General features: G+C 37.9%; 1 protein-coding gene and 1 pseudogene across 1 annotated transcript; both read left to right on the top strand.

The window, feature by feature from the left end:
* Positions 1 to 3,463: 3,463 nt before the first annotated feature.
* LOC136283684 (uncharacterized) lies at positions 3,464 to 7,563 on the top strand (annotated as a pseudogene).
* A 2,034-nt stretch (positions 7,564 to 9,597) lies between these two features.
* Positions 9,598 to 12,653, top strand: LOC131772269 (potassium channel subfamily K member 9-like). Its single transcript, XM_059088156.2, has 2 exons — positions 9,598 to 9,920; positions 11,188 to 12,653. Exons 1-2 carry the CDS (start codon positions 9,602 to 9,604, stop codon positions 11,799 to 11,801), a joined length of 933 nt encoding a protein of 310 aa, XP_058944139.2. The 5' UTR covers positions 9,598 to 9,601; the 3' UTR covers positions 11,802 to 12,653.
* The last annotated feature ends 6 nt before the right edge of the window (positions 12,654 to 12,659 follow it).

The raw sequence follows: 12,659 nt of genomic DNA, 5'->3' as shown, positions 1-12,659 counted from the left end.
TAATCATAAGTTCAAAACTTATAGAGGAAAAGTACCAACTAAACACAACCTTTTGATTCGATATGGAAATGAAACGAGTGACTTTGACATTAGCATTGACCACGAAGTATGATATTAGCAGCGCAATTAGGCTGTAAAGTACCACAAAATGACTTCTTTTGAACAGATGTTGGCGATTCGTCCGAAGTTACTGAATTCTAGGGAATACTAACTTGTGCTCCTGCAAATTCGCTTCAGTCATAAATCTAGAAAGTCTTGAGGCTCTAGATGTCAGGTTTTCGTGATGAAGAATTCTTGGTTTACTTTCCATATAGATAAGCATTCTTTGTTAACAAAACTGAATCTATGGTTTCCTTCTTGTACGTAATGAGCCATTTTTTTGATCATCTTACGCTATGTTCTGTGCTTGTTTGTCTAAATATGTCGAAAAGACACCAACAACTCAAAACCTTATCGATAGTTTTCTTTTGACTTGCTAGGGGGACTTTATCGTGGGTGCCTAGCCTTGACGTTCCGAATTTTCTGTTTTTGTACAAAACATGCATGAAGTTTCTTGAATTTGAAGTAAAGTGGAAGGGATTTTTTTCATTGCTTACTTCTACGTATTTACCATTTTAATGACAATAAGTAAGTTGAATCGAATCGTGAGGTTCCTACTAGAAATGAAGATTTTCCTAAAGGAGAATTTTTATTCACCATAACAAAAAGTATAATTCAAAACGAAATAATCATCGAGATAAGAGCTTTGATTACAAAGTATGACATCATTGGTACAATTGAACGGTATGGTGCGTATACTGGAAATTAAAGCTGCGTTTCTGCAAATTTACTTCATCTTTAAAAGTGAATAGACCGACTGAAAGTTCTCGTGTGACACCTATTCCGACTGGGAAGATTTTATTTGTTCTTGTAATGCGATTACTTGTTTTGGAATGCTTTCCAGGTATACTTAAACAACGCTGTTTGTAAACAGCATGTTTTCGTCCTTTTGCGTGATAGTGCTTTCTTTTGTCATTAGGGTATGGTCACATGACTCCAGACACAGACCTGGGCCAACTGCTGACCGTGCTTCATGCTTTGGTTGGTATACAATTAACCATGCTGGCCCTGAAGACAATGGGTGAGATTATCGCCAATTGCATACGGTTGCTCATTTTAGGAATAGAGAAATTGTTATTCAGAGTCAAACAGGTTCACAGAATCAGACTTAAAACATTTCTTGGAACATGTGCGTTAATGATTCTGTTTCTCGTTCTTAGAAGCCTTGTAGAAATTTACATTGAAAAGTGGACCTTTGTCAGGGGTATATATGCGTGGTTTATCATAATTTCGACAATTGGATTTGGTGATTACATCCCATTCCAGTACATAGACCAACGTACTGAAAGGAAAGAAATATTATGGGTTTTCATATTCTTCACGGCGTTGTTTACCTTGGCTGGCCTTAGCGTTGTTTCAGGAGGAGATGAAAGCTGCGTCCCTAGCACGTAAAGAATTGGCCATGTGGTCGAAAAGTTTCGTAAGGCGAATTAATAGAAAGTCTGCCGTGTATGAAGCTAACTTCGCCATGGAATGTGAAATCGTTGAAAAGAAGAATGTGACTGATCTTGTGAAACGAAAACGGTCAGTGAGGTCGAAGAGCATTTAGAAAAAGGGAAGAGTTATTCAGCGAAGAACTTTTGCATTTATCATCAAAACACAATACCATGGGCCAATCAGCACATTATTGCCTACATGTTTTGATCAATAGTTGCATGCTTTATCCTCATAGAGCTTTCAGTAGTCTTCCTAAAGCCATGAAACTCGAATACGAATTGAAGTGTGTTTCAGTGTATATCGGAATAGGAAAAATCGTGTCCTTAACGATTCTAGATAATTGCCCTGTCGGATATCAATCTTCAAATCTATTTAAACTTTTATCTATACCTCTAGTTGCGAAAAAAGGTTCTTGATGTGTTCTTAGAATCTGAGTGATTTCGGTACCAACTTTCTAACAATAAAGGCTTTAAATCGTCTACTTCTTCTTCCTCTTCCTCTTCCTCTTCCTCTTTCTCTTCCTCTTCCTCTTCCTCTTCCTCTTCCTCTTCTTCTTCTTCTTCTTCCTCTTCCTCTTCCTCTTCTTCTTCTTCTTCTTCTTCTTCTTTTTCGTTTTTTTTTAAGAGTAACTGTATACCAGGCTGAAAATATGTCACCTTTATTTCCATCATCACTGAATGTATCAGTATCGTTCTTCAGTTATTTACGTGACTCTTAGTTGTAGGCCTCGAATGGTAGGATATGAAGTATGTGTTGTCAATATAAAGGAAACGAATCACTGATATAATCAAAACCTTTAAATGCATTTTACATATTTAGCTTTTATCTTCTGATATACCACCCTTAATTTTTTTAAGAGGGACGGTCAGGAAATATCGACCATTGAGTGGCAAGAGTTGAAAAATGAATTTCGCTTATTTTCTGACTATAAAAAGCTACTAAGAATAGAAGAAATTTAATGTATTTCTTTTTCTTCCGGAGCGCTTTAATTCTGAGAAAACTGAGAAAAACGAATTTGACCCGCGACGATCCCGAAAGGTGAAATTGATATTTTAAACTGACTTTTGGTCTTCAAGGAAAAACGATTCAAAGGATCATGACGCCGAATTTTGATAGAGTGAGTGCCGTACTTTCCCTGAAACTATATGACTTATCTGTATTGTTGTTCATAAATAGCAAACAACGCGCAGGAAAGTGCTATATTTTCAAACGTGAAAAATCCCGCAAATACCTCCTTAATTCAAATGTTTTTTTCACTATGTAGTATAATTCAGATTTTCCTTTTAACTATGTCATTAGAGGGATTTAAGGTTGTCCTCTCTAATATGTTAAAATCAGCACGGGTTACCTTTACAGCGCCTCACGCGAAGATTTTGAAATGACAGTAATTCATTCAAATTTTTTTACAACGACTGAGTAAACAATTCTTGTTGCGTGACCGTAACGTCAAGCGGAGTTTTTACACAGCAGGCCGGAATATACACGAAAGCGTACTGAAAACGATTCTGGTGTGAGCTTTTCGTCCTTTTTTATTGAAAAAAAGGCAATTGGCCGAAGAGGGGTTATTTTTTATTATTGTTAAGGTGAAAGTTTTCCTTTTCAGTGTAAGATGTTTTCCCTGATAAATATCAGGATGTAATTTGATTAGCTCTCGGCTAACCTGTTTAACTTTTATACTTGTTTTTTTCGCTTCCTTTGGTCTCAGAAGAATCGGAACAGAAAGAAAAAAATAATAGATGCTTTTTAAATTGATATTTTCTTCAATTGTGAGGATTCATTTTTATTATTTGTTGAAGAAATGACAGAGTTGGCTAAAGCTCGAAGCAGTTTACTAGCCGTGGTAAATTGAATTAGTCAATTAAATGCAAAGAGGGAAAATTTAATTAGCGAAGTTGGAGTGAATTTATTTTGCCAGTTTTGTGTCATCATGGACGTTAAGTACTCTTCTAGCTCCTTAGTCGGCGGTTCTTGCTCTTATGACCCCAGAGATAGGAGCAGATCAACTGAGCTTATTCCATTTCTGAACTGCAAAAGAGACATCGCGGGTCATAAGTCTTCCTTGTCAATAACTGACGTAGAAACCGAAATCGAACTTATTTTGGGAAGAGTATCTACATCCTTTTCTTCGGAGTTAGACCTTTCGGAATTAACAATTTGTCCCCGGCACTGCTCATCCCTCGGTATTGGGTGGCGTCGAGGATCGAATCTGTGCCGAGTTCCTTCGCCAATCTCGAAGCACGGCGGACAAGCCCAAAAAAACGCAAAGGCAGAAAGAGGACTTGGCAAAAGTGCTTGTTATTTGATATGGAAGAAACTGGGAATTTTTATGCCAGTTGGTTCAGGTATGTATACATCATTTTTCATCTTTTTCAACCAAACAGACCAGCTCTAAAATGGCGGTCCAAAGTGACACTTCAATAAAAGCACTTTGTAAGCATTTTTCTTTTTTTTTTATTTTGACTTTTTCAATAATTAAGTAGCCGTGACGGTCGCAAATTCAATAGCCTTTGTTTATTTACGTGTTTCTTTTCCTTTCATTATTCTAACATTTTATATTAGTGATTGTAGCAGCAAAAAGGTAAATTTAGAAGCCTTCACCGGACTCCTAAATATATCAAACTCATGGGGTACAAATAGTCTTAACATGAATGTAGTGACCACGCCCACTTCAACACCCCACTCAAATCGAGTGTCATTTTCGAATGTTTTACCATCGTGCGTATTCTCTACGGAAAAAGCACTCAATGTACCTCTGAAATATTAAACTATAATATTGTGGCTTTCTATTTCGCTAATTTTCTAACTTGAAGGTAAAGTTTTTCCCTCGTCATTTTTACCTTTTCTCAGAGCGGTTGCGTGAAATTAACAAGGCGTTTTTGATCAAAACACGACCGAGCGAAGGGTCTCGGGCGATATCTCTTTTACGCAGGCGCAAATTAAAAATGTACCGCCAGAATCAAAAAGAGAAACAAATTTCCTTTGTTTTGATATGTAAAGTGTCGAACAAAAAGCAGATTTACCTTCGTCAAATGGCGTTTCAAAACAGCTGTATCTTCCTCCTTTTGATTTTTCCTGTTTTGTAAGCGTGAAAGCAGTAGGAGAGGGATCGGGAAACTCAGAAAGCGCTTCGGGAATTAATCTGCCATCATTTACTTACAAGATAAACAAGTAAGATTTGTGAAGTTCGTTGAAGTATGAAGTCTAAATAAATGCCTTTTTAAAGCTTGTTTACTGGATTTTTCGTAAACTTCCCTGATTAATTTTTCGTTTCAGCTTACTAGTCTATACTATTTCAAAGCAATGTCAAGAAGAAGACGGAGAACCATGAGTCGGTCCTTTTAACAATCGTAAACAAAGTGTTTGAGCAATCAGGTATACGAGGTGTAATAATCAATAGCCGCATATCAGAAGTCTTCAGAAAGAAAGTATTCTGTCTTCAGAAAGCTGTCAAGAAAGCTAATAATCGTGGCGGAAGGCAATTAAACGGGCCCTCGGTATCGATTTAATATCATATCGATCTCAATATCATACAGTTTTGTATCTTTCTTCCATGGATTCGCCTTTTGACGAGGGTGTATGTTGAGAATTCATTGCAAAATCGCTTTGTTTTTTTTAATTTTCCTCTTTGACCTGTCCGCCATTTTGAAAATTCGTAACGGAGAGCATGCGCATTACGTGAGGTTAGTGGTTGCGTACACCTGGAACCGAGAAAAACAAATGTTCGTAGCACTGGGGAAAGAGTTATATGTTACAGCTTTTTAAAGCAGATTCCCCGATGGCCTATAGATAGTGACAGGGAGACTCAGCCCCTAAAGGGTACCTTTATCAGGCTTCAGGTATATCAAAGGGTAGGGAATTGAAGAGTTGAAGTATATGAAAGGGCAGGAAAATCTATCATTTAAGTTTATTAAAACAGGTTCCCTTACTTGTGTAAATTAAGACCGTAGTTGTTCAGAATAGTGATTATATCGTATCAGCAAAAACCTGTATTTTCCATCGATTCACTCAACAGGTATTTGTCGCAACTGCCGGGTTAATCTTGATATGCAGAAAATAGGGGAGCTGCCCACAAAGCTTCCGGAGACCAAGAACCTTTCTTACGAGGAAACTGAGACCATTGAGACTTCTGTAAGTTCTGAACTGGCACTCAATGGAAATAGTGTTATTAACAGTGGCACCAAACAAGGCCCGCGGGGCAAAAAAAAAAAAAAAAAAAAATGGATAGGGACCTTATCATCACAAAGTCTGCATGAGCGGGCCCCGTTTCCTTGCTGCCTTTCCTTAAAATGTAACGAATAAGGATAGAGAGCACAAATTAACCGATTTCGTAGACCTCAAACTGTGTGCTGGTATCCAAGAAAACAATGCCATATACTTATTTTGTGCTTTCTACGTCAGTTTTTCCTGAGTTCCGCAGATAATGAAGAGGTTTAATACCCCGTGCATTTTATGGCGCCCTTGCGTCTGCACACAGTTAAAATTTATTCAGCGGATTTTCTATTTTTATTCTCACCAAAATCTGAGAATTTGAAGCAGTGGCAACAAGTTAAAGACCACGTAGTCCGCGATGGTAAGCTGAGGCCAAGTTGTTCTTTTAAGAATAAAGGGTTCATTTAAAAAAAACTGCATTTTTGCTTGCACTTGCCCCCACCTACACACACGCATCCCTCCACTTTATACCGCCAGGGATACGAGTTCGTGTGATTTTCTCAAGGTTAAGGATACGGTGAATAACGCCCAGAAAAACGCTTCGGGTTTCCAATATACCACTCCGGGCTCCTCTACCACTCGCTTTAAAGTTCGTACTTATTTGTCTTAATGAAAGGTATTTTATGTAATGAATTAGGCACTTTTTATCATAAATGAAGGCAGCAAAAAAGGCATTATTTTTGGTCCATAATAAAGGCAACAAAGATCAGGAGGGATTATTGATCTTTGTCTAAGTGTTGGTTAACTTTGATAATTACGTACCCAATTAATTTTTTTCAATACAGCTTACGTTATATTTATTTTGCGTCCTTGTCTAGGGCATGATGTGTAACCTTCGAATTGCTGCAAGTACTCCTTGTTCGGTGGTAGCACATGACTTACTAGAGCAAGAATCGTCATTATATTTACCATCAACCCTCTTAGAAGAAACCGAGACAAGCACTACAGGAATGAAGTCGGAAGAACCTATTGACCACCTTAACAGTTTCTTAAGAAGTCAAGACGTTAGTCCTATTAGGTACACCCTAAAGACACCTTGGAACGATGCCAGTGGAAGGACCAGACGACTGCATGAGCGCATAGCAAAGCAAGCGGTTTCAGCTGTTCTTGGTGAAATAGCGCCTAATGATCCAGATCTTCTCTGGGAATCTATTATGTCCTCAAAACAAAAAGAAACTGGAAATCACACTTGTTCTAGTGGTTTGGATAAAGAATTGATGTACACGCTGGCAAACTGCTACAAAAATGCAAACGAAAGGGATTCTCGCAGGCAGATATTGTCCATAATGGCGGATAAGGTTAGCTTGGCAACAATTCAACAGTGAATCCCAGGCCTGACAAGTTATCGGTTTAAGGTCGCCAAGCAGCATGCTGCAGTCCATGGCAGTGGAATACTGGTGCAAAACTAGCGCATTTCCTAGACTTTATCACAAGCTCCCATGTAATTCAAGATCTTCCATTCGGAGCCAAGACAATAACATTGTCAACTAACGAGGTATCCAAGTTCCAAATGTGGTACGGAACATGATACCTGAACGAATCGTTTGCCAGTACCGACAATATTCTGCCGAGCATGATTCCACACCCATGAGTCGCAGTACACTGCTAAGAATTCTGCATGTTTGTTCCGCTTCGACTCACAAGTCATTGCAAGGGTTAGATTACGTAAACTGTTCTGGTGCGCAGCCATTTGAAGATCTTGCGAACGTTGTGCACCAGCTCGGGGAAAACGGAATGGGTCTTACATGGGCAAAAACACAAAAGGAAGCTTGAAAGGAGGCAAAGCGGTACCTCAAGACTGATTTCAGGGTAAAATAAGAAAGTGAAAAAGGGAAATAATTTTGTTGCGCGCCTGGCGTAGGTGTATTATGAATGTTACTCGGCTGCCTACTACATAAGTGCTCTCTAATTGGTTACTGCTCGCGTCTAGGTAGATTAATAAGGGTGGATTCCCACTGTCGCGTAAATTTCACGTGCATACACACGTAGCTTTTAGGCGCGTAATTTAAATAGAGGCAATGTTTGAAAGGCCGCACGTAAACGTAAAAGTTGAGCGAGGTTTAGCTTTAACGTTTACTCGTGGCATTCCATACGTTCTTCTATTTTATTCACACCCTTAACCCTATTTAGACCGGGAAGGGTTTGAAGCCCCCCTTTGCTTAAAAGTTGAATAACTTCAAAACCGCTCAAGCTTTGAGAACCAAACCTAGCGACTTTTCCTAAAAATCATCTGGGGACATTTTAAAGTCGTCGTGACTTGTACGTCAGCATTAACGTTACCATGGCAACCGAGTTTTGAGAGCCATATTTTCCAAAACTTGCTGTTTTACTCATTCAATTATACCTTACACTGTTCTTATACGCCGTCAAGAAATGGAGAGTTAGATTCCGTGACTGGTCGACTCCCCAATATCACGTTTAGTCACTAAACACTTCGTCACGCGGAGTCTCCGGTCAATAGAGGTTAGCGTTTCAAAATGGCTAAAATTCACCCAGTTTGGCTTTTCTATCTCACTCTTTAAGTAAAAACGCAACTCTGCAACTGTAAAACCTACAAGGATTAAGGAAAATGAGTATTTGGGGATCAAATATCCACTTTCATGGATTTCGAAACTGGAAGTGTTTACACAATTACCACCGACCCACCATGAAAATTCCTTAACTTCGATACCGCCTTATAGAGATTTCATTCAATAACCCAAGCTAATTCCCAGGTATGTTTTAGATGTATGTCTAAATGTGGGATTTAACTAGAATGAAGTCAATTTGGAGTTATACCACATGTGCAATATTGCCGTCGAAAATCAATAACAAAACGGAGTTTTTGTTATCCATAAAACCTATTCCTCATTTGAATAATTTCTGCTCGGTGAGTGTCGCTTTTGCTCTAAAAGAATCTTCTAGCAAAAGAAGAACGGTGATTCTGTTGAAATAACGTGTCCAAATTTCTCCGTGCGACTTTGTTTGCGAACGAGAGGCAAGTTGATGTATGCAAATTTCACGTAAATGATTAGCCAATTTTGTGACTCCGACCACAAAAACCGATATTCTAATTTTTCTAAAAAATAAAAGGCTTTTGGCGGGAATAATCCACATCAGGTATCTTATCCACCTAAAAGCTATTTATGGACAAAAAACGAAAGAAAGCGATTTTTCAACTCTTGCCACGAAATTAAGATTTTGGTCGATATTTCCTGACCATCGCTCTTAAAACAAAAATATGACCAACTGAGAACGAATTTGCTGTATTGTATGAGTTGCGTTTGGCTACCGTAATTTTTTCCTTTCCAAAGCTTCATATTCCTTCGTAAAGATTTATGTTAAGGATAATAATAGTATAACGAAACAAAATTTCCTAAATTTGTCAACTTGACGAAAATTTGACGGAAATGACATCAACGACATCGATGACATTAATGTGTGTTTCAACGGAAAGACTTCTACCTTCCCTTAAGGCCGTCACTTAGGCTGTAATCAATAGAGTTAATTGATATATCAACATGTTAAAGGAGAATATCGTGATGTAACGTTTGTAAGTGAATGAAGAGAACACAATATGCCTAATTTTGTGTATGAAGAATGTGGGAGGGAAGATGAAACACATTCCGTGTATTAATACTCTCCAGTCAGTCCTTTGAAATTTCTTTGCGAAGTCGTTTGTTCCTACAATTATAGTTGAGCAGGTGTCTGGGGATTGAAACAAATTTTTACTTCGCTTGACTATTGAAATGCAAATAACTTCATATTTCACGCAGAGTAATATCATACTCCTTAAAGACGGCGTTTAATTAAGTAGCCGCCACGCCATCCTCCTGTTTAAATTTGTAAATGTGTATCGACTCGAAACAGGACGAAAATGAGTTATCTATGCCGATCTAACTGTGTGAGCAAAGAAACTAAAATTTTTTTAATCCGTTTCTCTTTATTCTTGGGTTTTCTCTATGGCGGCGCTTTCCTGTTCATGATGATAGAAGAAGAAGCGACGAAAGAACAGATCGAGAAAAATAAAGCTGAATTGGAAATTTTAAAGAATATAACGATAGATAAATACAATATGACTGATGATGAATTTGGAATACTCGTCAACAAATTGAAGACAACAGCGTATGCAAATTTGCCGGAATGGAGCTTTGAAAATGCTACCAGTTTTACACTGCAGCTTTTGACTACAATTGGTATGCAATGGCTATGGTTTTCTAAACCACTTTATCGTTTATGTAGGCTGTATACTTCTTGGTAAAAGCCTTATGCGGTTATTGCTTACAAATGTCATTTTTGTAAATATCCACAACAAAAGTTACACCTGCAAGCGCCTGTGACATTTCTTACGATAACATTTAACTTTCCAGCATAAGATAATGTTATTCCCTTTTCTAGTTTTAGCTCCCAATTAATAGCCAAACACATCAAACCTTGAATGTCCACGACATAAAGAATCGAAAGTATCAAGTGGAATATTAATCTAGTTCAATTTCACGGTGACTTTAGTTGAACCCTTGCTAATTTATGAAACTCTCTGATTCATTACTGAAGAGCTGCCTGTCCTTCAGTGTCATGAGGGTCATTTCAAAACTTTGGTCCGCGGAAAATTGTAGTCAGAACATTCGTTCATTATCAAACGCAAAGAGTAAGCAGAAAAAAAATTCCTACCGTTTCTAACAAACTTTGTTAATTCTACGATCCATGTTATACCCATTCTACTTAAAACGCATTGGTAACAAATGTATTTCTTCTAATTCAAGTAGTGATCGAGATGTTTCCTTCTGTCCCCAGACTGGTATCACTTTTAGATTTAAACTTAAGATCTTTCATTTTTAAAAACCTTCTTAAACGATTTTAATTTTGTGTAAATATTTATTCATATTTTCTTATATTTTGAGATCACTAACCGCCTAGAGCGAGCCGGATAGGCGCCATACAAGCATTGGCTATTATTTTATTATAATTATTATTATGATGTTTCGTCTATTCGATTCCTTATGGGGACTCAAGTTTTTCTTAGTCACACGCTCGTAATAAGACGAAAAACATATTTCTCTATGTTTCATCTAGTCTATTTTTTTTTTCTATTTTAGAAAGTCCCTCTGCTTAATTTAGGGAAAATACATTCTAGTGACTACGTTTAAAACAAATTTTTTTCCAGTTGTTATTTCAGTGTTTACCTTGCACAAAAGTCCATTGAGAAGACACATTACACATGCATTGACATCTAAATTATTGAAGTGCCCAGTTAATTACAGCATTTTCAACACAAAAACATTTTAACGTCACAGGTTAAGGTAACAACACGTTGGGGACTGCTGCAAGACAGATTACTACCATCTTCTTTGCTTTTTATGTGCCTTTACAAAGCTACTGTCACATCCATTAGGAAAGTAAAGTTAGTAAGTCATTTATAGCATTTTAGCAAAGCATTAAACAAGTAACATCTTTATTTGGCAGGTTATGGAAACATCACGCCAAGGACCGCTGCGGGACAGATTATTACGATCGTATATGCCATTTTTGGTATACCTCTAACGATTCTCACTCTTAAGTCCATTGGCGAGGGATACAACAGCAAAGTCAAGTGGCTTATAACAAAGTTTGAAAACTGCCTCTGTAGAAAGCAAAATGAGAGTAAAAACCTTGAACTGAAGGTTCTATTGGGCAACATCTTCGTGCTAACATCCATTGTGTTCTCTGCAGCAGCAGCATCACAAGCCACTAACGGCTGGAGCATTAGGCAGGGTGTGTATGTATGGTTCATCACTCTGACTACCGTGGGCTTCGGAGATTTTGTTCCAGAAGTGATGATGAAAATTCAACCTTCTGAATGGATTATCCCTGGGTTGTGTTTCATGGCTGGGGTTGTCGATTCCATGGTTGAATATTTTACCAAGGCTGATTTCGAGCTTAACCGTAACAACAGTAAATGCTTTTGCTGCAACAATTCCCTTCAGTCTGCACAGGTGGAATATGATGGTACTAGGAAGCACTCGTCCAATGATCTGGGACTCGAAGAGGCTCATCAGCAAAGATGGGATGCAAGATCCACCGGAGATACAAAATTTTAAGAACTGACTTAAATTTGCTTAATTCATCGACCACTTAGCGGGTGTTATCACTGTCCAGTACAAGAAACCTGAAATTAGAACTTCTAGTGCGTCATCTACCGGCGTGATTCAAAGAGGATCATGGAATTCAATATGTATTATAACATAGGTAGTAAATTTGTGTAATCAAATTCAATTGCGCGAGCGTGCTTCATATTCCTATTGTGCACGCTCATGACGTCAGCAGACAAATCCCTCGAGAAAAATAAATTTTCCATCGGGTTGAAAATGTTATGAAACAATTGGTTCATACGTCAGCTCTGCGTTCATTGAGATATGAAGCACTTGGGAAGTTTGGAGAGCACTCAAGAAGCTAAAGTTGCTCGAGGCTACGCCTCGAGCAACTCTTACGCATCTTTCGTGCTCTCCAAATTTCCCGCGTGCTTCATATCTCGATGAAAGCACGCTGATGTATGAACCAATTGTTAATTTGCTATCGGAAGCAAAATATAGTGGCTTGAGAGTAGTGTCATTTCCAATTTCAAGTGTCGCCTCGAAGTGTTTATATAACCATTACTGGCTACTTAGTGTGGGTTTTAATTAAGTTCAGTATGTAATGTCACATATCTGACTTGCCTTTCACTATAGGATTTGAATTATTATGTTGTAGCGTGGACCATTGACTAACAAAAATTCACTTTGATATATTTGAGTAATTATAATTGCAGCAACAGAAGCGAGGATATGAACTGAAAAAGTCTATATCTGATTTCTGTGGTTCTCTCCTTTATTTGGTGCGTGGTTCTTTTCAGAGCTAGATGTAAATAAAATATACAAATGAATAAATAGATATGTAAGTATTAATTCGCCGGATCTTGC

This window comes from Pocillopora verrucosa, chromosome 10 (assembly GCF_036669915.1).
Source record: "Pocillopora verrucosa isolate sample1 chromosome 10, ASM3666991v2, whole genome shotgun sequence".
NCBI lineage: Eukaryota > Metazoa > Cnidaria > Anthozoa > Scleractinia > Pocilloporidae > Pocillopora > Pocillopora verrucosa.
This window is presented reverse-complemented; position numbering and strand designations above follow the sequence as displayed.

Coding starts and splice junctions, on each gene's coding strand:
- LOC131772269 (XM_059088156.2), top strand. CDS start 9,602: ATGAGTTATCTATGCCGATCTAACTGTGTGAGCAAAGAAACTAAAATT. Junction 9,921..11,187: donor GCAGCTTTTGACTACAATTG/GTATGCAATGGC, acceptor TTTATTTGGCAG/GTTATGGAAACATCACGCCA.